General features: G+C 51.8%; 1 protein-coding gene across 2 annotated transcripts in view; it reads left to right on the top strand.

The window, feature by feature from the left end:
* Positions 1 to 26,927, top strand: part of LOC146829692 (serine protease 23-like) — a 1,412,546-nt gene that overhangs the window by 811,790 nt on the left and 573,829 nt on the right. For both annotated transcript variants that reach the window (XM_085608396.1, XM_085608399.1), the window contains exon 6: positions 24,158 to 24,242. In XM_085608396.1, coding sequence (XP_085464522.1) covers positions 24,158 to 24,242 — 85 coding nt within the window. The remainder of the gene's footprint in view (positions 1 to 24,157; positions 24,243 to 26,927) is intronic.

Here is a 26,927-nt window from a genome sequence, read left to right as displayed (position 1 = left end):
AGGCGCAATGCAGTTGGTTCCAGGGCAGGAAATTGGGTGTTATGCTTTTCATTGTAATTCCTGGTTCCCAGAAGGACAGAGGTCATCTTCCAATCCTAGACCTCAGGATCTTGAAACTCATCCTCTGCAAGGAGTGTTTCAAGATGCTGTACCTGGCTCAGGTCCTTTTGGCCCTGGAAGACTGAATGATGTCCCTCGACTTGAAGGTTGACATTACCACATAAAGAATCTGCAATCGGATTAGCGGTTCCTGTGTTTCATTTAGGGTCTACTCACTACTAGTTCATGGTCTAACCCCATGGTTTTACATTAGCACCTTGAGTCTTCCCACAGGTAATAGTAGTAGTAGCTGCTTATCCCAGAGTCAGAAATTCTGTTATTCCCGTACCTGAATGTCTTGATTCTAATTGCTTGGACACTGCAGAAGGTATTGCTCTAGGTAACAACATCCCTGCTGTTTGATCTGGGCTTTTCTATCAACATCCCCAAATTTCACCTGGAGCCCTTAGGGAATCCTGTTCATAGGGGCAGTGCTGGGTACAACATTCACTCCGAGCCTTCCCTCCTCCTGAGAGTATCCAGGACTATCAGGTATTCAGGTTATAATTATTATGTTTCGAAAGGGGTTGCACCTGCTAGGTCTACTGGCTTCTTGCCTCCTCCTGGTAATCTAGGCACGCTGGCACACTAGGGTTCTCCAGTTGAGCACAGGTGAGATCTGTTGGACATCACTGTAATCTCTCAGGACGACTCAGATGACTTGTCCTGGTGGGCAGTTGATGGGAACCTATTGAACGGTGCCCTTCAGTATCAACTGCAGGGAGCTTTGGGGGGCACGTTTCGGTTGTGATTGAGTATCCAATTCACAAAAACATTTCTACCATACACTTGATTCCTCTAGCTCTGAGGAAGATTTGCCAAGACCAGGTTCAAATAATATTCATCATCCCGGATTTGGTGAGGAGCGTGTGGTATGCAGACCTGCTACACCTCTTTCTGTGTCCCCTGCTGTATCTTACTCTCAGACAGGACCAACCCTCCCACTTGGAGGGTCGGTTTTTGCACCCCAAACGCTAGATCCTACACCATCAAGCTTGGAGAAGGAGCTCATTTCAGCTCGAGGTGGAAGATGTTATTCTGTCTACTCGTCATGATTCCATTAAAACAGCGTATTCTAGAAGGTGAAGTAGATGTGCGCCAATAATATTGTGGATCTCTTGATAGCCCATCTTTTGGATATCTTCATTCCCGCTCTCTGTTTATCCCACCAAGGGTGTGCTATGGGTAATGTCAAGATCTATCTTGCAGCTTTTCTCTGCCTTCTAGACCAGCCATCCCTGTTTCGTTCACCAATAGTTATTTGTTTCTGAAGGGCTGGACCAAAATGTTTCCTTCCACTCTCTTTGTGATGCCGCAATAGGACATCAGTTTATTTAGACATTTCTGATGGGGTCCCTATTCAAACCAGTTCACAGTTGCCATTTGTGATTGACTGTTTTCGTGGTTTCAATCACCTTGGTGAGATGGGTCTGTCAGTTGCTAGTGCTGAGCATTTACCCCTACCCCCATATACTTGTGTTTTCATCCAAAAATTCGTTCTATTAACTAGAGCCGCTTTCCTGCCAAAGGTGGCGTCAATCCTATACCCTTCCCTTCTTTAATCTATGACCCCTTTCCACCAAGGAGCAAGGAGAGGTTGCACAGGTTGGATCCATAGAGAGAGGTTTTTACATTGATTGCACCAAGCACTTTCGTGTTGATGACCAGCTCTTTATAAGGTACACAGACAAGGGCAAAGCGTTACAAAAGAGGATCTTATCAAAGTGGCTCATCTTTATTAAGATGTGCTATGCCCTCACCCTTAATGAACCAGCATAAGAGCCCATTCCACCAGGGTGAAATCATCAATCTCGGCTTTCGCAAGGAGAGTCCCCATGGCTGAAATTTGCAAGATGGCAACATGGTCACCTCCTCACACTTTCGCAAAGCACTTGCCTTAGATTCGGAAGTACGAACAAATGGTCCTTTTTGCACATTCTGTCCTCCAGGATTTCCTTGTCTGACCATTCCTTCAGAACCCTCCTCCGAATGGCTTACTGCTCGGGAAATTCATTCAAAAGGTGAGGAATCTACAGGTAAAATTATTCATCAAAATAACAGGTTACTTACCTTCTGTAATGGTCTTTCTAGTGGATACTCTCTCTAACTGCAGTTTCCTCACTGATCCCACCCACCTCCTCTTTATTAAGGATGGCCATGCATTGATAGTCAATAATAGGGTTCCATGTTGATTTGTTGCACTTCATCTTAATACAATTGATTTCACTCCCATCCTGCTCACCTGGTTAGCTAAAAAAAATGGATGGCAAACTGATGAGGAAGCTAACGTCAGGATACCATGATGAGTGTTAGACGGACCGGGAGGGTCGGCCGAGGACAAGGGGAGAGGTCTCCGGGGAGAGCCGTCTCCAGCGATCGTACAGACGAGTAACTTCCCCCCCACAGATGTACACCACACAAAGATAAGGTTTAACGTTCTTTATAAGCAATCTTTAGGTACGATAGAATGGTACAAGGAGGTCAGGACTCAGGGGTCCCCTCGATTCTAGTCTCTGGGTTGGGAAAGGGGGTAGCGGGACAGTCTTGTTACCAATCTGGTAGATGCGATGATATGATGGATAGCTCACAATCCTCGAGCTCGGCGTTCTAGATGGACGGGCCGCGGCAGCGCCGGCAGGTCCCGAGATGATCGTAGGTAGCGACGGTCCGCGGCGGCGCCAGCAGGTCCCGGTGAAGGTGGTAGTTACAACGGTCCGCAGCAGCGCCAGCAGGTCCCGATGAAGGTGGTAGTTACAACGGTCCGCGGCAGCGCCAGCAGGTCCCGACGAGGATGAAGGATGCAGAAGGTTGCGGCAGCGCCAGCAGGTAGGACGATAGTTCGCAAGGCAGGGCTACGGCAGCGCCAGTAGTCCGTCAAGGATGAGTTCTTCACGGTGTCTCTCGACTCCAGGATACAACTACCCTCCTGCTCTGGAGCTGCCCCAGTTATAGGTCTGGCGCCCCTTTGATGTCCGGACCCTCGCACTTGGAGGTCGGGAGGTCCGGGATGAGGGAGTCCAGACACCCAGCAGGGGGGTGGAGCCAGCGCCCGGGGGAGCTGGGGAGCGATCGGCACCTGGCGTGGGAAAGCCATCGGCACTTCTTTCTCCCATTGACCTGCCAAGTGGTCCGTTCACCTCCTGGGTGGATGGTGGTGCCGGGATGTCGGGGCCTGGCCAGGCCCAGGGTTAGGGTCGAGCTGAGGCCACGCGGCCTCGTGGTGCAGTGTCCAAGATGGCGGCCGGGCCGGGCGAGGGAACCGGTAGTGGTTCGGCCCCATGATACAGAGATGTCCGGGGGCAGGAGTCCCGTATGAGACGGGGTGCGGGTTGCTTCTGTTGGGTAACACCTGGAGGGCCGGGGCTCGGGCCCTGTCATGCGGGGAGGGAGCAAGCCCTTCATGTGGCCTGTCCAACATGCGTCCCCCCCAGCTGAAGGCGGGGAGAGTCACCCATCCTCTTGGGGACTCTCCTCGTCGAGGCGGAAAAAGCGTGACAGGCCATCCGCGTTGGCGTGGTCTTGGCCAGGTCGATGTTCCACAGTGAAGTCCATCCCCTGCAGGGAGATGGACCAACGCAATAGTTTGGGGTTTTCCCCCCGCATCTGCATTAGCCACTGCAGGGGCCGATGATCTGTTTGCACCCGGAAGTGGGTACCGAAGAGATAGGGCCGGAGCTTTTTGAGGGCCCACACCACTGCGAAGGCCTCCCTCTCGATGGTGCTCCAGCGCTGTTCTCGGGCCAGGAGGCGTCTGCTGATGAAGGCCACTGGTTGGTCAAGTCCCTCGGAGTTCAACTGGGAGAGGACCTCCCCGATGCCATGGTCGGAGGCATCTGTTTGTACGATGAATTCCCGACTGTAGTCGGGGGCCTGGAGCACAGGGGCAGTGCACATGGCGGCCTTCAGCTTCTCGAAGGCCGCTTGACAGTCTGGGGTCCAGTTGACCTTCTTCGGGTGATTTTTGGATGTGAGTTCCGTGAGGGGCCCCACAATGCTGCCATAGTCCCTCACGAACCGCCGGTAGTAGCCGGTGAGCCCCAAGAAGGCTCGGACCTCGGTCTGCGTGACTGGAGGCTGCCAGGACTGGATGGCAGCGATCTTGAGTTGTAGAGGGGCCACCAGACCGCTTCCCACCTGGTGTCCGAGATAGGTCACGGACCCCTGACCAATTTGGCACTTGCTGGCCTTGATTGTGAGGCCGGCCCGTTGGAGGGCCTGCAGGACCTCTCGGAGGTGGTGGAGGTGGTCGGACCAGTGGCGGCTGTACACAGCGATATCGTCCAAGTAGGCGGCGCTGAACTCCTCGAGTCCCGCCAAGACCTGGTTCACCAGTCGCTGAAAAGTAGCTGGGGCATTCTTCATGCCGAATGGCATGACTTTGAAGTGGTAGTGGCCATCGGGGGTGGAAAAGGCGGATCGTTCTTGAGCCCGGGGTGTGAGACCGATCTGCCAGTAGCCCGCTGTCAGGTCGAAGATGCTGAGGTAGCGGGCAGCCCCCATGCGGTCGATCAGTTCATCCGCTCGGGGGATGGGATGAGCGTCGGTTCTGGTGACAGCATTCAAGCCCCGATAGTCGACGCAGAATCGGAGCTCAGGAGTGGTGCCGGGGGCAGCAGCTTTGGGGACCAGCACGACCGGGCTGGCCCAGGGGCTGTCCGAGGGCTCGATGACCCCGAGCGTGAGCATCTTTGACACCTCCTCTTGGATGCAGGCCCGTACCCGATCTGGTACGCGGTACGCCCGATGTCTGATAGGGGGGCTGTCCCCAGTGTCCACGTCGTGCAAGCACCAGGGGGTGACACCTGGGGTGAGGGAAAACAGGGTCGCAAACGGCAGCAGGAGGTCCCGGCAGCCTTGGCGCTGTTCCGGGGTGAGGGCATCTGAGAGTCGGACCCCGTCCACGGAACCATCTTTCTCACGAGTCTTTAGGAGATCAGGGAGAGGCTCGGAGTCTTCTTCCGCTCCACTGTCTGTAGCCATCAAGAGGCTGAGCTCCGAGCGCACAAAGTGGGGTTTGAGTCTGTTGGCGTGGAGGACCCGGAGGGGGTTCCGTGGAGATTCCATATCGATGAGATAGGTGACGGGGCTCTTGCGCTCGACCACTTTGAAGGGCCCCGTCCACTTGTCCTGCAAGGCACATGGTTCGGTGGGGGACATCACCCACACTTGTTGGCCAGGTTCGAATTCGATGGAGGAGGCATTTTGATCGTACCATTTTTTCATGTCCTCCTGACTGGCCTCAAGGTTCGCTTTCGCCATTTCTCTGAATCGCCTGGTCTGATTGCGTAGGGTCAGGAGGTACTTGAAGACGTCTGGAGGGGTCTTTAGGGGGGCCATCTCCCAACCTTCTTTGACTAGGCTGAGGGGCCCTCGCACAGGGTGTCCGTACAAGAGTTCGAAAGGGCTGAAGCCGAGGGACTTCTGGGGGACTTCTCGATATGCGAAGAGGAGGCACGGAAGTAGCACATCCCACTGGCGACGGAGGGGCTCTTCCAACCCCCCAATCATTCCCTTGAGCGTGCGGTTGAACCGCTCCACTAGTCCGTTTCCTTGAGGGTGATAGGGGGTCGTGAATCGGTAGGTGACCCCGCACTGTTGCCAGAGGGACTTCATATATTTTGAAATAAAGTTTGTGCCTCTGTCGCTGACGACTTCTCGGGGGAAGCCCACCCGGGAGAAGATCCCCATTAAGGCCCGGCCGACCACCGGGGCTGTTACAGTTCGCAGGGGAACAGCCTCGGGGTAGCGGGTGGCGTGGTCCACCAGTACCAGGATGAACCGGTGTCCTTGTGCTGTACGGGGGTCCAGGGGCCCCACAATGTCTATTCCCACCCTCTCGAACGGGGTGGTGACAACTGGGAAGGGTTGCAGAGGTGCTTTAAGTTTGCGGCCGCTCTTCCCGCTGGCCTGGCACGTGGGGCAGGACCGGCAGTGGTTGAGGACGTCGTTTCTCATTTTTGGCCAGAAAAAGTGGGTCACCAGGCGACTGTAGGTTTTGTCCTGGCCCAGGTGTCCAGCCAGAGGGACATCGTGGGCCAAATTTAACAAGAAGTCTCTAAAACGGAGGGGCACCACCAGCACTCGACTGGCCCCTAACTCCGCGATTCTCTGTTCACTGTACAACAGGTCGTTGTCCCAATAGATCCAATGGGCTCCGGTGGTGTCCCCTGCGCTCTGGGCGAGGGCTTGCTGGCGGAGTCCCTCGAGGGAGGGACAGGTCTTCTGCTCTTGACGGAACTGTTCCTGGGTGGGCCCCCCTTCTTGACGCCACTGAGCCAGGTCGGGAAGGTCCTGGGGCTGAGCGAGCCCTTCGGGGGTCTGCTCTGGGGGGTCGGTATGGTCGGTGTCCTCTACTGGAGCGATCGGGGGAGGAGGTGCTGGCCATTCTGTTTCTTCTGGTCGGGGGATGGCACGGGCGGCCATGGACCGGGTGGTTACGCACGCCCAGTCCGGGAGGCCCAACATCCCCAGGTGCTCTCTTCTTTCTACGGCGGCCCACGGGGAACTCTCAAGATCATTCCCCAGGAGACAGTCCACGGGGGCATCATCTCGGACCGTCACCTTCAACATGCCGGAGACTCCTCCCCATTCGAAGGGGACGCAGGCCATCCGACATAGACTCTCCGAATTGTCGGCTGAACGGACGGGGCAGAGAATGTTCGGCAGGATCTGTTCTGGGGTCACCAGGTGACAGCGGACGGCCGTTACACTGGCCCCCGTGTCACGTAGTGCTTCGGCCCTGCGTCCATTAATGTTCACCCACTGACTATATTTTCTGGTGTTGGCGGGTAGGGGAGCCCGCGGGACCATGTCTCTTCCCCCTAGGCACGCTAGAATCATGGCGGCCGGTTCCCACTCTTGTTGTTCTTGTTCGCATTCTTCCTGTTCTTCGGAGATTTGTTCTCCCCCCAGGGCGGCGGCAGCTACCTGGCGGGGTCTCGGAGTTTGGTTCTGTGGACAGTTCGGGTCATTGGCGTAGTGGCCGACTCGCTGGCATCGGTGACACGTGACATTGGCTCGGAACCCCGGGCGCATCGGGGGGTTGCCCCGGCTGGCCGGGGGCGGGGTGCTGGCAGCGGGAGCGGCCGGGACGGTGTCTCTTCCTCGTCCCTGGCCTCCTCCTCCTCCTCGGGGACGGTGCTGACCTTGGTTGTTCCGGTTCTGTTCGTGCGGCCCACTCCGGCCTACTCGGGTGCTTTACCACCGGTCAGCTTCGGCGGCAAGCTGCCGTGGGTCAGTCAATTTACTGTCGAGGAGGTGCTGCCTGAGCTCGACGAAGCAGTTGTTAGAGAGGTGCTCCCACACCATGAGATTAAAAAGTTGCTCGTAGGTCGTTACGTGGCTTCCCTTGATCCAACCCTCGAAGGCTCGGCTGAAATAGTTTACATATTCCACCCAAGTTGTACCCGGGATCCGGGTGCAGTCGCGGAACCTCTGGCGGTACATTTCGGGTGTGAGCCCATATCGGGTGAGGAGGGCAGCCTTCATGTGGTCATAGGATGTCATGGTCTGGGAGCTGTAACAGGGCATCGCGGCCTTCATTGACGAACCTCCCCCATAGACCGGCTCCCCAGTCACTTCGATCGATCCGGTGGGAGGTCATGGCGATCTCGTAGGCCTTGAACCACTGTTGTATGTCGTCATCTCGGAAATACTCTCGAACGACATCCTTGGGGATGTGGACTTTCTTTTCTATCGCTCCTGAGGTGCGCGGTTGCTCGGGCACCCCCAGTTCTTTGTTCTGCTTCCGTAGGTCTATTTCTGCCAGTTTGCGCTCGTGTTCGTACGCTAATCTCTTTTCTTCGAGCTCTCTCTGCCTCTGTTTTTCTTCCCGTTCTTCACGGAGCCGCAGATGTTCTAGGTTCAGTTTTTGTTCGGCTAATTTTAGTTCACCGTCCATTTTGAGCCGTGCCATTTCTAACTCATGTAGTCTGCTTTTTTCTCTCTCTTGGATCTCTTCCTGCGAGAGACCCGTTCTTCGCTCCTCGGGAGCCGTGGTGTTCCTCTCTGATGCTGCAATGTTTTGGTCCGGGGGTCTGGCGGCCCCGGTTTCTGCCCACGACTCAATGGCGTCCTTGAAATCGTCTTTAGTACTCAGACCGGTGGTAGCAATGCCTAGTTCAATGCAGAATTGTTGTACTCTTCCAATTTCTCCATCTGGAATTTCTCGGTGGATCCGCTCTCTTTGGTTGTCATTGTGGTTTCGTCGTGGGGTGAGCTACTCTCTGTACGATTACGCGTTGATTCGGATCGCGCCGCTGGCCACCAATGTTAGACGGACCGGGAGGGTCGGCCGAGGACAAGGGGAGAGGTCTCCGGGGAGAGCCGTCTCCAGCGATCGTACAGACAAGTAACTTCCCCCCCACAGATGTACACCACACAAAGATAAGGTTTAACGTTCTTTATAAGCAATCTTTAGGTACGATAGAATGGTACAAGGAGGTCAGGACTCAGGGGTCCCCTCGATTCTAGTCTCTGGGTTGGGAAAGGGGGTAGCGGGGCAGTCTTGTTACCAATCTGGTAGATGCGATGATATGATGGATAGCTCACAATCCTCGAGCTCGGCGTTCTAGATGGACGGGCCGCGGCAGCGCCGGCAGGTCCCGAGATGATCGTAGGTAGCGACGGTCCGCGGCGGCGCCAGCAGGTCCCGGTGAAGGTGGTAGTTACAACGGTCCGCAGCAGCGCCAGCAGGTCCCGATGAAGGTGGTAGTTACAACGGTCCGCGGCAGCGCCAGCAGGTCCCGACGAGGATGAAGGATGCAGAAGGTTGCGGCAGCGCCAGCAGGTAGGACGATAGTTCGCAAGGCAGGGCTACGGCAGCGCCAGTAGTCCGTCAAGGATGAGTTCTTCACGGTGTCTCTCGACTCCAGGATACAACTACCCTCCTGCTCTGGAGCTGCCCCAGTTATAGGTCTGGCGCCCCTTTGATGTCCGGACCCTCGCACTTGGAGGTCGGGAGGTCCGGGATGAGGGAGTCCAGACACCCAGCAGGGGGGTGGAGCCAGCGCCCGGGGGAGCTGGGGAGCAATCGGCACCTGGCGTGGGAGAGCCATCGGCACTTCTTTCTCCCATTGACCTGCCAAGTGGTCCGTTCACCTCCTGGGTGGATGGTGGTGCCGGGATGTCGGGGCCTGGCCAGGCCCAGGGTTAGGGTCGAGCTGAGGCCACGCGGCCTCGTGGTGCAGTGTCCAAGATGGCGGCCGGGCGAGGGAACCGGTAGTGGTTCGGCCCCATGATACAGAGATGTCCGGGGGCAGGAGTCCCGTATGAGACGGGGTGCGGGTTGCTTCTGTTGGGTAACACCTGGAGGGCCGGGGCTCGGGCCCTGTCATGCGGGGAGGGAGCAAGCCCTTCATGTGGCCTGTCCAACAATGAGCATGTTATTACTTCAGTGACATCACAGTAACTTAATTTCCTGCACCGGTGTTTGCTAGTGCCCCCTGCCAGCATAGAAGAGCCATTAAAAAGGTTCTGAATACAGTCTAGCACCTGGGATTTTCGAAAGGTGAGGCATCTGCAGAGTATCCACCAGAAATATTGTTACCAAAGGTAAGTAACTTTCTATTTCCTTCCAAATGGTCTGTGGTTTACCTTGCTTTCATCCTCCTTAAATTTGTGACTTGTTCATTACTAATACGAGGAGGGAAACCAAGACTGCTTCATAATAACGAGAGCTGTACGCAAATTAGACTGGACAGCAGTTAACACCCAATATAGGAAGGGAGTTTTGTTAGACCTGATACTATTCAGGTCGTGTTTCCCTAAACGTTTTGTTTTTCCTCCTGAGTTTTGCTGATTCTCCTGTAGTGGCTTTAGGGCCCCACTGTAAATGCAGTGTGGAAGTGTGTGCACCCTTCTTACCCTTCTTAGGAAATGATGTTGACCTGATGTTTGTAAAATATGTCAAGCCTACATTGCAGGCCTATGGGTGCACACTTGCACCTATGGTGTTTTTAAACATGTGTCCAGCCTGCCATTGTAGGCATGGAAGTGCGCTATAGCATTTATGCTCAGGCTGGCTTTGCTAAATCACTGGCCAGTCCTGAGGTGACCTTTCAAAACCACTAGAGCACCCCTAGGGTAAGTCCTGAGGGGTGATGCAAGTGATAGCTGAAAGGCATGGCAGGTACACCTGTGTGTACCCTGCCCAAGTAGTGAAGAATACCCATGTGTGTTTTTACTGCCTAGGAGGTTTACTGTTTCCATCGGTGAACATGGAAGAATGATTGAAACAACTTCAGGCTGCAATATTAGATTGCAGTGGAGCAGCCTCATAATGTTTCCTGTCATTGGATTTACAATGAAAACCCCCCTTGTATGGTAAAGGTAGTTTTGTCATTACTAGCTTAGAAATGCTGCTTCAAGAAAGTGAGACGTGATGGAGAGGGTCGGCCCTAAATTGGCAGCTAGACTGGGCTTGCTAAAAGTAAAAAAGGGGATCTTGTCTAGCTGTCACTTTTGGTGCTGTTCTGTACTTAAACAGACTCAAACCAATTATTGATTAAATGGGCTTAAAAGTGGGCATTTCTCTGCGCTGAAATTCCTTATGTGTCTTTTAGTTTGACTCCATCCCACGCGAGAGGAGTACATCTGTGCATTCCCCAGCAACAGCCATAAACATTGGGCATGCAACGGAACGACAGACCTCTTCGATTTGAGGGCCTAGCTGAATAGATTGGAGGTAGAGGTTCTGGCACTTGGCCTCTGGAGCCAGATCATGGCCCCACTAAAGATTAGGATATACATTCCACGGCCTCATGGCAGACAAGGCTGAAATTTAGAGGAGACATCTTTGGTTCAAAGGGAAACCCCCTGAACCACCCGGACTTCAAAGGCACACTCCAGTATATCTACTGGTGCCATGCTTCGGCAGAGATACACTTGTGGGGACGTGAGACCGGAGAACCTGGAACTACGTGGGGCACTCCTGCCGAGGAATCTGTTGTGCCCAAGGAGGATTACTGCCATTGAAAGGGACCACGCGCCCTTTCTGAATAGTGGCTGGCCTGGGCTGATTGCCTGCTTCTGTGGGGCACCCTGAAGTGTGATCTCCAGGGGCTTGTTGGCTTGTCCCCTGTTCTCTGGTGGAGGTCTCAGGCACATCAAAGACCTCCCCCGAGAGTCCCAAACCATCCACTTGTGCCACCTGGAGAACGATGCCCTCAAATGCCCACGTCATCTGCTGGATACCAACTGGTAGTGCTGTGTGATCATGGAACTAAGAATTGTGCCTGGAGGCCAGATTGCATTGTGGGGAGCATTTCCCGCATCTGAGAAGTGGGACCCCCGCATCATGGGGATCGCAACACGCATAAGCTCCTTGTTAATGGTGAGCAGATTCACTGGTTGTGGGATTCTGCATGACCCGCTTAGTCGATAGTGCTGCATCTCTCTCGTGCGACATGACAACTGCATGCTTTTTTTTTTAAGTGGGCTACATCCTCTGTAGTGTCAGCGGCGTGAGGTGGGCCCTATGTAATATGAAAAGTTTTATTTTTTTAGCCTAAAGTTACGGGACACCCGCCTAGGATGCTCTAGGGCTACGTTCCATTACCTCTCTTCCAAATCTCTTGCCAACACCCCTTCCCACTTCTGCCGAAGGGTGAGTAATGACATATTGAGATGCTCCCTCAATCCTCGATACATCCATCTGACCAGGTGACGCCCATGCCCCATTATGTGGGTAGGCATATGTGCATATTTAAGCACCTGCTTCCAATAGTGTAATGCAATATGCAGACGGGATTACGCATTCTGACAGCTCCAGGGCACAGTAAGCATTCAGGAAAATAATCGATTTCGAATAAATTATGGCCAGCTAGCCAATATGCCATCCATTGCAATTGTCCAACAATGCATATTGCCTTAAAATCAGGAGCCCCCATACCGCCTGCAGTACTCGGAAGTTGCATCTTGGTCAGGGCTAACCTATGCCTCCCTTTTCCCCCATAATAAGGATGATAATAGGGTATCCAGTGTTTTGAAGATCCAAGTCGGGAGGGTAACTGGGAGATTTACAAAATGATATAAGAGTCTGGGTAGCATAACCATCTTGTATACGGCCAATCGGCCTGCTATTGTTAACGGCAAGGTAGTCCAGAATGCCACCTGTGACTGAAGAGAATTAAAAGCTCTGACCACATTTCGCCGATAGTGTCTGCACTGGTCCTGTAAATATGTACTCCTAGGTACTTAAAAGTTGTGGGTTCCACTTTGAATTGTAAGTGGCCCAACTGTAAGGAGGGGCTACTTGTAATTATCGTAAAAGGAATACGCCACAGATTTTGAGGCATTAAGGCAAAGGCCCAAAATAGTCTTGAACTGCGAAAATACTGCTGCAATGGGTTGCATGTTCATGTTCAGATCCTTAAAATACAGTAACATATAATTGGCGTAAAGTGATATAGAGTGGATCATCGCGCCTGTTGGGATGCCAAATGGGGTCATGACGCAACGTAAATATTGCGCTAGGGGTTCTAGTGCTAAAACAAACAATAGGGGTGACAAGGGGCATCCCTGACGAGTACCCCGATACATATGACATGCAGAAGAGATAGTTGCACCAGTCTTGGCCTGGGCTGTGGGATCGGTGTAGAGCAATTTCACCCAATTGCAATATTCTGGGGGTAGCCCAGACTTTGTCAACACTGCAAGCATATATATGGCCAACTAAGTGTCAAACGCTTGACGTACATTGAGGGACAAAGAGGCCGCTAGTGGGACCGTTGCAGCTGCTGCATTCATCAGGGCATGTAAACGGCGAATATTTGGTGAAGTGCTACGTTTGGGTCTGAACCCACACTGGTCCGAGTGTATCAATTAAGGAAGTAAGGGGAGTAGTCTTGACGCTAACATTTTAATAAGTATTTTGTATTCGGTGTTGAGTATTGATAAAGGCCTATAGGATGTAAGACCATTTAGGGCCTTGTCAGGTTTCAATAAAGATGTAACTATTGCCTCTCTAGTGGTAGAAGGCAATGCACCCTCTGCAAGACAGGTGGTGTAAAGTTGTAATAATTTGAGAGTTAATGACGACGCAAAAGTTGAATAAACTTCAACCGGTAGGCCATCGGAACCCGGTGTTTTATTGCGGGCCAATGCCTTTATGACGGAACGGATCTCCGCCAAGGTAAGAGGGGCTGCCAAATCTTTAGCATTTGAGTTCGATAATGTGTAGTCTCTACAGTCATATCCTGGGGAGGAGCCATATAAAGCTTGGCATAATGGTCCTGAAAAGTCCTATTGATTTCAGCTTGGGAAGTAACTAAAGTTTGCTGGGAATCATATATTGCTAGAATGGGAGTGGAGGAGACCTGGGGTTTAATTAACCGTGCTAGTAATGTGCTGGCCCTATCTGCTTCAGCGTGAGGGCGCAATGTATAAGCATTTAAGTCAATGTACGTAACTGCTCCAATAATTCAGAGTATTTTATCCTAGCTTCTTGCAGCCTTACAGCTCCGGTCACGTCTGCTTGAGCAGCCACCTCCTGTGCTTGCAGAGTGTCCTCCAATGCTGTTATGTCTCTAACCGCCTCTCTTCGAACTCCCACTATTGACCCAATGGAAACTCCCTGTATAGTTACTTTAAAAGCTTCCCACTCTAAGGATCTTGTTGAGGCTGTGCCCTCATTTTCTTTGAAATATGTGGTGATGGTCTTGGCTAATGTGTTGCAGAACACTTGGTCCTCTAAGTGCAAGGGCTGCAGCCGCCACGTGGGGATAGGTGTGGGGACTCGGCTCCAGCTTAACGTTAATTCTTTGGTATTGTGGTCAGATATGGTTTTACCCAAGTAGGTACTCTGTAGTATGGTCGAGAGTGAATCAGGCGTACAGAGAAAGTGATTTAACCTGGAATGCAAGTTGTGCGGGTGGGAATAGAAGGAATACTCCCGCATATTTACATTCTGTGATCTCCAGATATCACAAAGATGTTATCCTGTACCCATCTAGTCAGGGTAGCAGCTTGGGCTGCAGCAGTAGTGCTCAGCGAGTGAGGATGGGATCGGTCCAAATGCACATCAAACATCGCATTAAAGTCACTACCCAGGACCCATGGATATTGAGACCTATCTGAGAGAGCCAGCGTGACCCGTGATAGGAAAGCTTCCTGGTCTATATTTGGAGCATAAATGGAGGCTGATACCACTTGCTTACCATCTAGTGCCCCAAGGAGCAACACATATCTCGCTTGTACACCTATTCTACTCTCATTGAGGGTGAAGAGGACTCCCGCCCGTACCCAAATTGCGGCCCCTCTAGAGAAGTCAGAATACGCAGTTGCAAAAAGTTGGCCTCTCCAGCGTTTTTGCAGTTTGCCAGTCTCAGTTGGTACTAGATGCGTCTCTTGAAGAAATACTATTTGGCCCTTACGGCGGTGGAGTTGGACAGCTATTCTGTGCCGTTTGTGGACCAACCCCATTCCGTGCACATTCCAGGATATAATAGTGTAAGTTTTGGCAATTGACATCATCAGCAATCAATTATGAAGGCCCTCTCCCAAACCCCCTCTCCCCCACCCCCCTTCCAATCCTCCTCTCCCCCACCCGCCAGACCAACGTCAGGCAGTGTGGCAATAACATATACTAAACAATCTCTTCACAATACTGGGTCCAACGATTCAACTTCGCTCGACCAAACTGTATAGTAAAAGGTTAACATAATACACTTTTAACTCTTGCTTTCGCCCACAGGGTAGGCTGCGAGTACAATTTTCCAAGAAGACAATATGTACTAAGTGGAAGTGCCCCGGACAAGCCATGCCACAGGACTCGTCATACCCTCCCCCCTTTGTGTGTGTGAGATTGTATAACATAATTACGGTACAATCATAGTAGGCAAAAAAGTCACCGGAGTTGGTTATTGGCCATCTATAGAGCCGAGTTAGTTTGTTTAAGCTGTGTACAGGCATAGTACTTTCTTACATACTGTTGGATCAACCCATCGGATCATGAGTGTGCTGGGTAGACCCCGATAGGAATAATGTAATACTACCTTCCGAATCAGTCTGTGTGCGCCTCGATGGAAGGACTGGTGCTGATAGGTGGACGTGGAACTCGGAGAGCCTCAGCAGACCGAAGGGCCTCTTGCTTGCCCTCCTTTACCTGTTGACGAGGTGGGGGACTGGATCCCGTACTCTGCGTGATAAGACCCCTTCTGCGTCCTCGGGCTCGCTGTGATTTCGGCTGCACTGCCTCCGGACGTCTGTCAGGCAAAACATCAGGGAAAGTCCTGTCCAGCCAGTCCCATGCACTGTCCGGCGTATCAAAAAATAAAGCGTGCTGATTGTGGTTAATTTTCAGTTTCGCTGGGAAAAGCAAAGCAAATGTAAGGCCCGCAGCCCGCACCTGTCCTTTAACTTCCATAAACGAAAAGCACTTACGTTGTACTGCCAGTGTATAGTCTGGGAATATGGAGATCCTTGCATTATCTACTTGAAATGGACTGTTGTCCCCTGGCCGCCTGCAACACATGATCACGATCTCTGTAGTTCAAAATCCTGGCCAATATTGGACATGGATTTGATCCAGGAATTGGCCGACGGGTGGTGACACGGTGGGCTCGTTCAACAGTGAAATGTGGTGATAAGCCTGTAGAGGCCACAGTAGTTCTCAACCATTCTTCTATGTAGATTGTTGGGTTGGGGCGCTCTGTCCCCTCAGGAAGGCCCACAATCCTAAGATTATTGCGTCGAGCCCGCCCTTCTGCATCGTCTGCGCGGACCTGTAAGGATTCTAGTTGGTGACGTATTTGTTTCAATTGTTCCTTCACCTGAGGTACCACCGCCTCCAATGTTTGCTCTGTGGTCTCGACCTTATCTGACAACTTCCTTTGGTCGTCCTTAAGCAAATTAAGCTTCACTGAGATTGTGCCCAGTTGGTTCTCGATCGCAGATCGGGAATCATGGATTTCTTTTAGGATCATGTCCAGTTTATCTACTGGGGGGTCAGACATGGCCCCCTCCTACGTCCGGACGAGGCTTCCGAAGTAGGCGAGCGAGACCCAGCCCTCCTAGACCTCGAGGCTGTTCTGGATTTCCCTCTTCCCATGGTTATTAGTGGTCTGGCTGAGTGTCGCGATTTGCACATTACTAGGCCAGGGCGCGGCGCGCACAATACATCAGCCCCCCCAGTGCCTCTCAGAGTCAGCGCGCTGTCAAGTATGCATGGCGCGTAAAGGGTGGCCGTGGGATATGCAAACACCCTACACTACGAGTCCCGTCATTCACACGGCCGGCGAACCGGAAGTAGTTCCCGGCTGTTCCGCCGGAATAAACAATAAAGCCCTTCCCTTTTCCAGGGATCAGGGCTTGACAATCCGTTTACTTGCACCAGTCGCGGATGGTATTCCCCGCGGGATTTATACTCTACACGACGAAGTCAGGAGCCGAACAAACTTCATCGAGAACCACAGCCATCTGGCAGCACTGTTGTGGAACCCGGCAAGTAGCTGTTGTTAGACCAGGAAGTAAGTTATTCCGCTGGCGCACCCCACTGAGAAACTCCCCTCCGGATAAAGACTCCGTGCGCTAGAGGCATAAATCAGCACCCGGAAACTCGCTCACCTGCTTCCCCCAGAGCTCTGTGCCCCGTAAAAGACTCCGTGCGCTAGTGATATTGATCAGCGCCCGGAAACTCGCTTACATGCTTTCCCCAGAGCTCTGTGCTCCGAAAAAGACTCCGTGCGTTAGTGACATTGATCAGCGCCCGGAAACTCGCTTACCTGCTTTCCCCTGAGCTCTGTGCTCTGTAAAGAACTCCGTGCGCACTAAGGAGAATTGATACCCTGACTGTGACGTAACAGTGTGGGCGCTATTGACAGCCTACACTCTTGCCTGTTATCCAAGTGTTTCTCCTAGCGCAGAACCTGCGTTTCCTTCGTAGAATCCCTTCACCGATTACACAGAACTTCCTTGAGCATGCTGCTCCTCTCCATTGTGAGTATCTGTTGCTACTGGGTGGGGAACGTAGCCTGGTGAGCGTGAGTAGAGAAGGGGTGGGAAGCGCATACTCATCACTCTGTTGTTTGTATTCCCTCTGTAGTTCTACCCTGGGAGGGTCCTCTGCCGTTACACAGACCCCGACTACAGACGCAGGATCAGATACACATCTCTGTTCAGCAGCGCTTTCTTATTTTCTCCACTTCCCTTTTCCCCGGGGGGCTTTCCCGCGCGGTAGTGTTTCCATTGCTCTGCGACGGTCTGCGCCTCAGGGTCGAGGGGGGATAAGCCACGCTCCATCGCTCCCGACGGCTTCCTTCCGAGGTTAGTGGCATTCTTGTGTTCAGAGCCACTATCGCCACGACACTGAGTATGTATTATATTGGTGAGCGACAGGTCGGCACGGTAATTCAGTCACTAGGATCGCGCGTCTTTATCGTCATGTAGTCTTCAGACTCTCACAGTTACCGGGGTTCCGTCTCAATAGCACCCCGCTGTATCATCATTGATCAAGCATCATCTGCAGTGATCGTCTTACCCAACAGGTTAACGCTCTCAGGCCGCCCTGGGTCTCTATCTTGCAATTCCCCCTCCAGCCGTATCAGAAAGAGGGTGGGGAGGACCCCGCAACCCCAGCCGCATCACTGGTTCAACACTGACCTCTCAGCCGCACACCCGCAGCAGTTCCAGTACAGCTTAGGAGTTCTCTGTTACTGTCCAAAGGCAGGTCCACTAAGCACCTCCAGCAGGTCCTGCATCGATCTGAAATCCTGGGGTCAAACTCAGAATTGGCCTTACGCCATGCCCCACAGGTCCGTCTGTTCAGTTGGTCCAGGAAGTGTCCTCTATCATCTGCAAGGATCACTCACACGGGCGTCCCACCAACAATCAACAGCAGGCTGTGATCACTTAAAAGTTCACACAATGTACATTGGGGAGGCCCAGGCAAAGGGAAGCAGCATGCGGCCTCCCCAGCTGTTCATGAAGCGCATCCAGGCATATCAGGGCGGCACAGACCCACCTAGAACACCCGATAGGCCTCCTCCTATCCGGATCACTGAGGCCCAGTGTGGTGGGAACTGTCCTTCGTACACCGCAGTCCCCGGATCCAGAAGGGGGAGGGGCCTCATTCACCACTTGCAAGTTGCAGCGGAGTGGGGGGGAAAGTCAATCATTTAAGGTCGCCCCCGCCACGTATCGTTCAAGCACTTCTACCTGGGTATATCCTTGACGTCGTGACCCCAGGCATTGCGCAGCATGGCCGGTCGAGGAAGGATCCAGCACCGCGCTCACTCAGAAGGCCCTCACCCTGGGGTTCACAACATCCCCACAGATATCCAAAACTCGCCTTTATTGATGCTGTAAGTCTCCGGATGATGTCCAGACCCTCCGATTGCCACTACCGGGTGCGTACCGCGGGCCGAGATCCAGGGCCTCGCGCGCACCCGCACGCCGCTCTTGAGTTCTCTAACGCGGAGCTGGAGCCAGGAAAGACCGTTGCATCGCTAGGCCACTCCCATAGTTCAGGCCCTCCAAATCCCTGGAATATCTCTGGGGCCGAACTCGCGATGGTGCCCCTCGCAGCTTCTCAGTAATTCAGCAACACATTCTGCAAGTATTCCGCCAAGTCCGGTCAGAGGCGCAACTAGAGCCAAATTTCGGGGGGGGGGGGGGGCTAAGAAAAAATTTCGGGGGTGGCTGAATCTTTAAGCAATAGGCAGAGTGGCGCTGCAGGGGCTCTTAGAAGGGGTGAAACAACAGCGAGGCCTCATTAACATGCAAATGGTCTTTTAAAGATCTGTGAAGTGCTCGGGTGCGGCTGTGTATGCGCCCGGGAAACTGTCTTATCCCGGGCTGCCACACACGACGGGGGAGGGGGGGGGGCTGAAGCCCTTTGAGTCCAATGGGTGTTGCGCACCTGAGTCCGGTGACTCAGCCAGCCACCCGACCACGAAGGGATTGCGGACAATTCTCAGGATTAAGCTCCCCGGGCCCGTAGCTCACCGACTAAACAACCTCCATGGTGGGCTGCAAGTCACGCCCCCATGCCAACTGCATGCTTATTGCATGCAATGTCCAATTTACAGGGTGCATGCCTCGGAGGTGAGGACGTACCCGTAGTGGTGCCGTATTCTCCCTCGTATGGAGCCTCTGAACTTGCGCCTGTGTGAGTGACCAGAATTGCCAGGTGTGACCAGTATAAACGCGCACCAGGCTTAGTGCCTCATTTTCAGGGAGGTACAGACATTGCAACTCTTTATTGTGTGTGTGACTGGAATTTCCTGGTGTGACCAGTATCAATGCATGCCAGGCATTGTGCCTCATTTCCAGGGAGGTACTGACTTTGCAACACTTAGTTGTGTGTAATCAGTATCTTCCGGTGCAACCCATATCAATGCGAACCAGACGTTGTGCCTCATTTCTGGAGAGGTACAGAATTTGCAACTCTTCATTGTGTGAGACCAGTATTGTCTGGTAAGGCTTGTATCACAGTGCACCAGACGTTGTGTGCGGAATTACCTGGGTGCAACTTGGATCGACGTGTGCCAGGCGGGGTGCCTCCTTCCGAGAGGCCTCCCTGCTACCTGCCCCATTCATTGCTGTAGGAGGCTGGCTTAGTATATGTTGCACACTTATTTAAGTGATGCACCATGCACTAGTTCAGGCAACCCGTATGGTGATTTTAGTGGTCTTTGATAACCATAAAAAGCTCTCAAAGTGGTAGCCGTGGAGTGCAGCCTTCAGGCTTATCTTGGAGGAGTGTAAAGCAGCTTGATTTACCAGTTTAATATGTAGTGTAGGTTAGATGAAAATAAACCACACAGTGTATCCACAAAAATACTTCTATTCATTACACAACATTCACTAACGCATTGGTATATCTCCTACCTGGAGATAACAACACAATGCACAGGAATACTTAAAAAGCAATTAGGTAAGTAGCACAAAATACAGTGGTCTCGGGGGTAGACCAAACCATGTACTAAAAAACTGAAATGAGAACTGCAACTGAGGACAGGACTTGGACCTGAAGACCCAGAGGAGCGGGGGACACAAGGAACCACCCAAAGTAAGTACCCAGAACCCCCATGGTAGCTGTGTGCAGAGTGTAAACACAGCTGCGTGTCCAATAGCAGTCAATGGGGAAGTCGCAGTTGCAGTTTTGCAGAAGAAGGACCCTTCCCAGGGAACCCCAAAGAATTCTCTTGGAGGACAGAAGGTTGGAGAGCCACCCCACCCATGCATGCCCGGGTAACCAGGTTACCTACATCATGGAAGCCAGGTGCATTGGGGTGAAGAGACATCAGAAACCTCAGTTGACAACAATGGAAGACTTAGAAAAAAATGCCTCTGGAGAAGACAGTGAAGAAGTACGGTGGAATCCAAAGGGTGGATTCTGGTCATGAAGAACCGGCAAGCAGAGGGGAAAGAGTCTATGCCACTTGGGAGTGAACAGGAGGCACAAAGACACAATGCCCACCGATGTCTGGAGGCTCAGAAGAGTCGAAAGTGAGTTTGTGGCTGCAGATGTGAGAACCAGACGATGCTGAGGAGGACCAGGTGCCATGCACGAGCTGTCCCACATCGGAAGTCGGTGACTAGGTGGTCAGTGTCCGGCGGATCACCAATAAGCCTTGGTAGCCGCAACTGGCGTGGAAAGCGAAGAAGGAGCAACATTGGGACCTGCAAGGTTCAAGACAGTCACCAACAGCAGGAGAGCCAGAGCAGGCCCCGAGCAAGCAGGGGAGCCCACTGAAGCAGTAAAAGACCCTTAAGAGGAACCACAGGCCGAAAGCACAGGAGTCACAAGAGGACCTTGAGCAGCTCACCAAAGATGAAGGCCCACGGTGCAGAGGATGTGGTGAGGAAGCTGATCTTGGAGGGAAGAGTTGCTAGAGGCTGAAGCTTCTTGTATCCCGAAGATCTCGAGTATTGATAACGGTAAGTCGGCGAGGTGCACAGGGGTTCGGCCCCAGCGGTTCCGACAAGGGATAAAGGCCTCAAAATTGTAGAGAGGACAGGTCAGACCTCGAGGGAGTTGCAGGACAACCATCTGTGTTGCTGAGCTTAAGGAAGTCCATAGGACAACAGAAGCAGCAGACCGGTTAGCTTTGTTGCGGTGCCTGCAGATGCAGGGGAGTGACTCCTTCACTCCAAAGGGAGATTTCTTTGGGTGTCCTTGATCCCCACAGGTATGTTGAACCTGGCAGAAGCACAGACACAGACAACGAAGATGACTTGCAGAACAGCGAGACCAGGAGCAACAGGAATCTTCCTTGGTACAGTCTCAGTTCCAGGCGAAGTCCAAGTCCAACAAAGTCCAAGAGTCCAGACGGTCGAAGAGCGACGTAGTTTCAGGCTTGAGTCTTGTCCCACGACAAATCTAAGGTCCCACTCACAGGTAAGCCCTTATGTACCCTATGGAAAAGGTTGGGCCACCTCAAGGTTCGCTCCCAGAAGAGGGGCTGGACTGAGGGGAGGATACTCATATGTCCTTTGTCCAGTTTCGCATTAGAGCATGAGCCAAGGGTTCCCTGAACTGGCTCAAACTGGAGCATGCAAGGAGGGCACCAAATCTGCCCTTCAAAGCAGTCTTGAGGCGCTGGCAATCGCCCATGACCCAGCCCAATACACTAAGTCCTGTCTGGAAGATGGTCACACCTCCCTGCGAAAGGAAACCTATTGTTCTACCTTCCCCTGCTTGACCTTGGCTCACCAGCAGGAAGGCAGAATTGTGTCTGTGGTTGGCAGCAGCAGTAGCAGTAGCTTGCTGGCAGACACTGATAGGCTGTTACTGGGAGTACAGGGGGTACCCCCCAGTACAGGCGGTCATACGTCCAAACGTCCAACACTGGAATTGATGTTGGGGTACGATTCCAACATGTTTGATACCAAACATGACCGGGTTCAGTGCAGCCAATATATAGTTAGACATCTCGTAATGACTGATGTCCACTATATGTATTAAAATGGCTGACCGCACCCACAATGTAGGGGTTTCCTGCTCCTCCAGGGGCAACCTTGCATTCATGACCAAGCACCCTGCCCTCAGGACTGAAGAGCTTGCCATAGGGGTCACTTATAGGTTTTAAGTGTAGTGACCTCAGTTTTAAGGAAACTTATTTCTGTCATGAGGGGTGCAAGCACCAACTCACACAACCTGCAATGGCAGGCCCGTAGTCACAGTTTAAGTGGCCTTCCATGGGTGGCACAATACATGTTGCAGCCCATGGGAGACCCCTGGTGCACTATGCCTTGGGTACCTTAGTACTGTATACTAGGGACTTATAAGGGTGCACCAGTATCCAATCATGGATGTACAAAAGTACTTACCATGGTCAATTTAGGGGAGAAGCGCAGTGACTGGTGTCCTGATTAGCAGGATACCAGTCAGGCTAGGTCAAAGACACACTGACACCAAGCAAAAGGTGGGGGTAATCATGAAAGCAGATTCTACTTACCTACAATCGCTTGTTCCTTTTTGGCCCTCAGTACGGCGGACCACTTGCCGTCGCCTCACCCGGGCCCCGACGACATCGCCCGTCCAGGTACTGTTGCCTGCTTTGGGCCCGGGTATTTAGAGTGACTGACGGGGTCAAAGGGACGCTTCTGAGAATGATAAGAAACGGGTCAAGAGGCTGTGTGACACCCCTTCTCCGCCCTCAATGCTTCATAGAGCTGGGCTGGTACTGGAAGGCCCCTGGTGGAACCCTTTTGCGTGACCAATTATTGTCCTCAGCCTGCTACTGCTCTGCATCCTGTGGGTGAACTTCTCGAGTGGTGGGCAAACCCCCCCCCCCCCATTTGACAACTGCCTCCTAATTAGTCGTGCTACCTGCCCCCACTTTCTTCTCTGGGAGCCTGACTAAGTTTGTCTTCGGCCATGTGTGGCCTAATATCTGGGGGGAGTGTGGGTTATCTCCAATCTGTGGTTGTAGGGTAGTTTGGGTGAGTTGGAGGATGGAGGGAGACTTGGGCCACAGGGTCTCTGCTGTGTTTTACCACTTTACCGGCCAGATATCAGTTGCACCGCATTACTGCTGTTTGCAGATGTGTGTGAGCGTGTTCCACATGAACTTGCCTGATATCCCTTGCACCGCAGTGTGTGAGAGTGACAGTCTGAGGGCCGCCTCGGATTCATGATACTAGCCAGCGACGCTGCGTTACATGTTGATTTCTTGCCCGAAGAACACTACACTTGACATTGGTTTTAGCCATGCGGCCTCGGCCCACAGTGCTGCTAAAAAGTGTTATAATTCCTTGTATGTACATATTCTGAAATTGTGGTGACCTGGGGGCACCCTATAACTGTGTAGTATTGAATTATAATAATCGCCAGGGTGGGCCTAGGTTTCACAACGTGTTGCACTTCAAAAGGGTGCTGTGGGGGTGGGTAGAGCAGGATCTTTTCCAAGTGTGCATACTACTGATACCATTTCAACATGGTTGGGCCTAGTACTGCTAGTAATATTTCCAAGCATATTTATGCCCAGCAGTACATGATGTTCATGTTGTGTTGATTATTGTGTGTGTTGAATACAAACGTTATTTACATACATCACGTGTTAAGTCTCTTTTGTGGCATTGAGTATATTTATTGTGAGTGCTGTGCCAGTGCTTTACACATTGCCTCTGGGATAAGCCTGACTGCTCAGTGCCAAGCTACCCAAGGGTAGGCGGAGGTTATACAGTGTGTGTAATCACCCACACCTGACGGGAGTGGTAGGTTCTGCCTGGCTAGCGCCTTGCCTCAGCCAACCAGAAAGTGCCAGTTACAACAAATATTAGCAAAATATGTCAGTTTAGAAGGAGGTACTATTGATTGTGTTAATGAGCATCTATGTAAGTTAGAAAATCCCGTGTTCTAGCCACTTAATTTTTTTGAGTAAATCAAACTGGATTTTTTAAGGAAACCAGTGTATGAGCAGGAAACTAACTTTCCCCGATTTATGAAACTCTTGTAGAAGCTGTCAGACTTTTCCCATGAACTTGTTTTCATATTAAACGTTACCCTCAGTAACATAATTTATAATTGACAAAGAGCAATTTAATAGAATCTGACTAATTTGTTGATACATGATAAGGAACACGTCATAATGAAAGGGTTTTCTCTTTGCAGGTGGAAGAATGCGCAATAAAGTTGTGGAACTGGGGTATGACCAAAAGAGTCGGTCCAGTTATCACCAACGAAGAGAGAGCAAAGTGTAAGTCACTCTACTTCCCTTAAATGTGGTAGAAAGTAGTAGCAGAGGGCTGACACTGGAGATGGTCATTGGTATGGTCAAAGGTTTTTGGAGCAACAGGCAAGAAAGATTGCGTGGGCCTGTTAGGAAACAACCTTGAATTTACTTCGAATATTTAGCTAATTGCATCCCTTGTAATGCCAAACAATATTGAATTATGAGTTAAACTTTCATAAACTGCGGCACAAAGAAAACAGCCCTGTATCTGCCATCCAAATAGTATCAAAAGAAAGCTTGAACAGGTATCGACAAATCCATTTCTGTTTGCTCTTAAAACATTTTTTTCATGCAGTAGCATTTTCGAAAAAAAACTGAGTGTTATAAGTCTGTTCGTACCATTAAAGGAAAGACAGGGTGAGGGTGACTTTGTGTATGTTTCGTGGGCCAGTACATTACAATGAAAGAAAACATATGTCTATAATCGTTGAAATTGTGGCTTTAATTTCAAAATATTCGTAATCCTTATTAAAAAAACATTCTCATTACACAGTGAAAATAAAAGCACTACTCAAAGTATTTTCACCTTCAGTAGGATGAAATCTGATATTTTTTTTAGTTATTTTCTCCTTCCTTGTCCTTCCTCTTCTCTTTCTATATGTACACTTCCTTAGCTAGACAGTGACCTTCTTCTCTATTTATTGAGTTAGAGAAATAGTAAGAGGTCAAAAACAGAAGACGGATTAAGAGGTAAAGAGAATGGTATAGTGAGAGAGGTGAAGTAGATGTAGAAAGGAAGTAGAAATATAGATGAAGTGGCAAGATAAGGAGATAATTAAGGCAAAGAGAGATAGGTGAGGTAGTCACAAAAAAAATATACAGAGGTGGAAAGAAGAAAAGGACAGAAAGAGGTGGCTATATATATGAGGTTTCGGAGTTGGGTAGAGAGAGTTACAAAATGGAGAGCGAGGTAGAGGGATATAAGTAGGAAAGTGAGGTAGTGGGAGAAGTATAAAGATGCAATGTACAGAGAATGGTAAGATAGACAAGCATTTGCAATGCAATAGGTCTCGCATTTGCAAGAGTAAGCTATTGCCACTGTAAATGACAATGCCTTTTATTTATGCGTTTTGATAATTGACACATAAATGAAAGGCATTGTCATTTACAATGCCAATAGCTCAAACTCTTATAAATGCGAGACCTCGGCCGCCATTGTCCCGGGCTGCTTGTAAAGAGGGTCCCTCTTGGTATATCTAATGTATGTGTTGCTACACTGTATCTGTCTATGTTTATGTTGATGTTATGCATATATATATATTACCTACTGGCGGTCGCCAGTAGGTAGTTATATTTAGGACCTTGTTTCTATTCAAAAAGCGTTTCTTCTTTTCCCAATAACTTTGGTGCCGGTTGACGAATCTTGTCCAAATAAATGTGTGGGGGTGCCCCAATCCCCCCCACACTGCCCTGGGGACCGCCATCCCCCGGGGCTTTGCACAAATATTTGCGGGGGCACACAACCCCCCGCAGTCCCTGGGACCGCCAACCCCCGGGGCTCTTATTTTTTGATTAATACCTGTGTGGGGGGCTCTAGCCCCGCCACACACCCCGGGGACCGCTACCTCCCCAGGGCTCTAATTATGCAAATTTTGGGGTCCGTGAAGGACCCCCAAGCCCCGGGGACCACCACCTCCCCAGGGCTTTGTCAATGGTGGGAGGGGGGCTACACGGCCCCCCTCCTGGAGCCTGTGATGGCCCTGGGGACCGCCACTCCCCAGGGCCGGCTCCTGCAGTGTCCCGGTTTGCCCACCCCCGGGACACTGGTGTTTGCAATGACAGGCGGGAGCCTCATGGCTCCCGCCCTGTCATTGCAAACTGCTTTGCCTCATTGAAGCGAGAGCAGGGAGCATGTCAGCAGCTCCCCATGTGGAAAAGCAATGCTGGCTCCCGCAGGACCCAGGGAGCCAGCGGGACCCACGGAGAGGGCCAGCCCTGGGGGATATGGTCTCCGAGGCTAGAAGTGGCCTGGGAGGGAGGCCACGTGGCCCCCCTGCCCCCCCCCAAAAAAAAAAAACGAGGCAGAGCCCCGGGGGATGGGGTCCCTGGGGCTAAAAGAAGCCTCAGGAGGGGAGCTACGCAGCCCCCCTCCTTTTTAAATATTATTTAAAAAATAAATAAAGTGGCCATGCCCCGGGGGATGGGGTCCCCGGGGCCGAAAATGGCCTCGGGAGGGGGGCTAGCGCGGCCCCCTTCCCGATTGAAAAAAATAAAAATAAAAATGAGGGGTCAGGCCCTGGGGTTGGGGTCCCCAGGGCCCAAAAAAGCAGGAAAGGAAGGGGGGCCACACAGCCCCCCTTCTATAAAATATATTTTTTTTAAAAGCCGGCCCTGTGGCGCATTTTAAGCTGAGGAATGAATTATCCTACAATCTGGAGGGTCCCTGGGGCCTAACTAGCCCACCAGGTACCTCCAGTTAGTGCCACAGGGCTGCTTGCAGAGAGGTGGTCTGAGGCCACGCCCCTTTTTACACCTCTCTACAACGCAGCTCTGTGGCGCTTACTGGAGGTACCTGGTGGGCTAGTTGGACCCCATGGACCCTCAGGATTCAAGGGGACTTTAAACGCGCCACTGGGCGCGTTTGCACAGTGGTGAAGGGAGGGGGCGGGGCCTGAGGTTACATGTGTGCAAACGCGCCCTTTGGTGCGT

This window comes from Triturus cristatus, chromosome 5_2 (genome assembly GCF_964204655.1).
Source record: "Triturus cristatus chromosome 5_2, aTriCri1.1, whole genome shotgun sequence".
Classification (NCBI taxonomy): Eukaryota; Metazoa; Chordata; class Amphibia; order Caudata; family Salamandridae; genus Triturus; species Triturus cristatus.
This window is presented reverse-complemented; position numbering and strand designations above follow the sequence as displayed.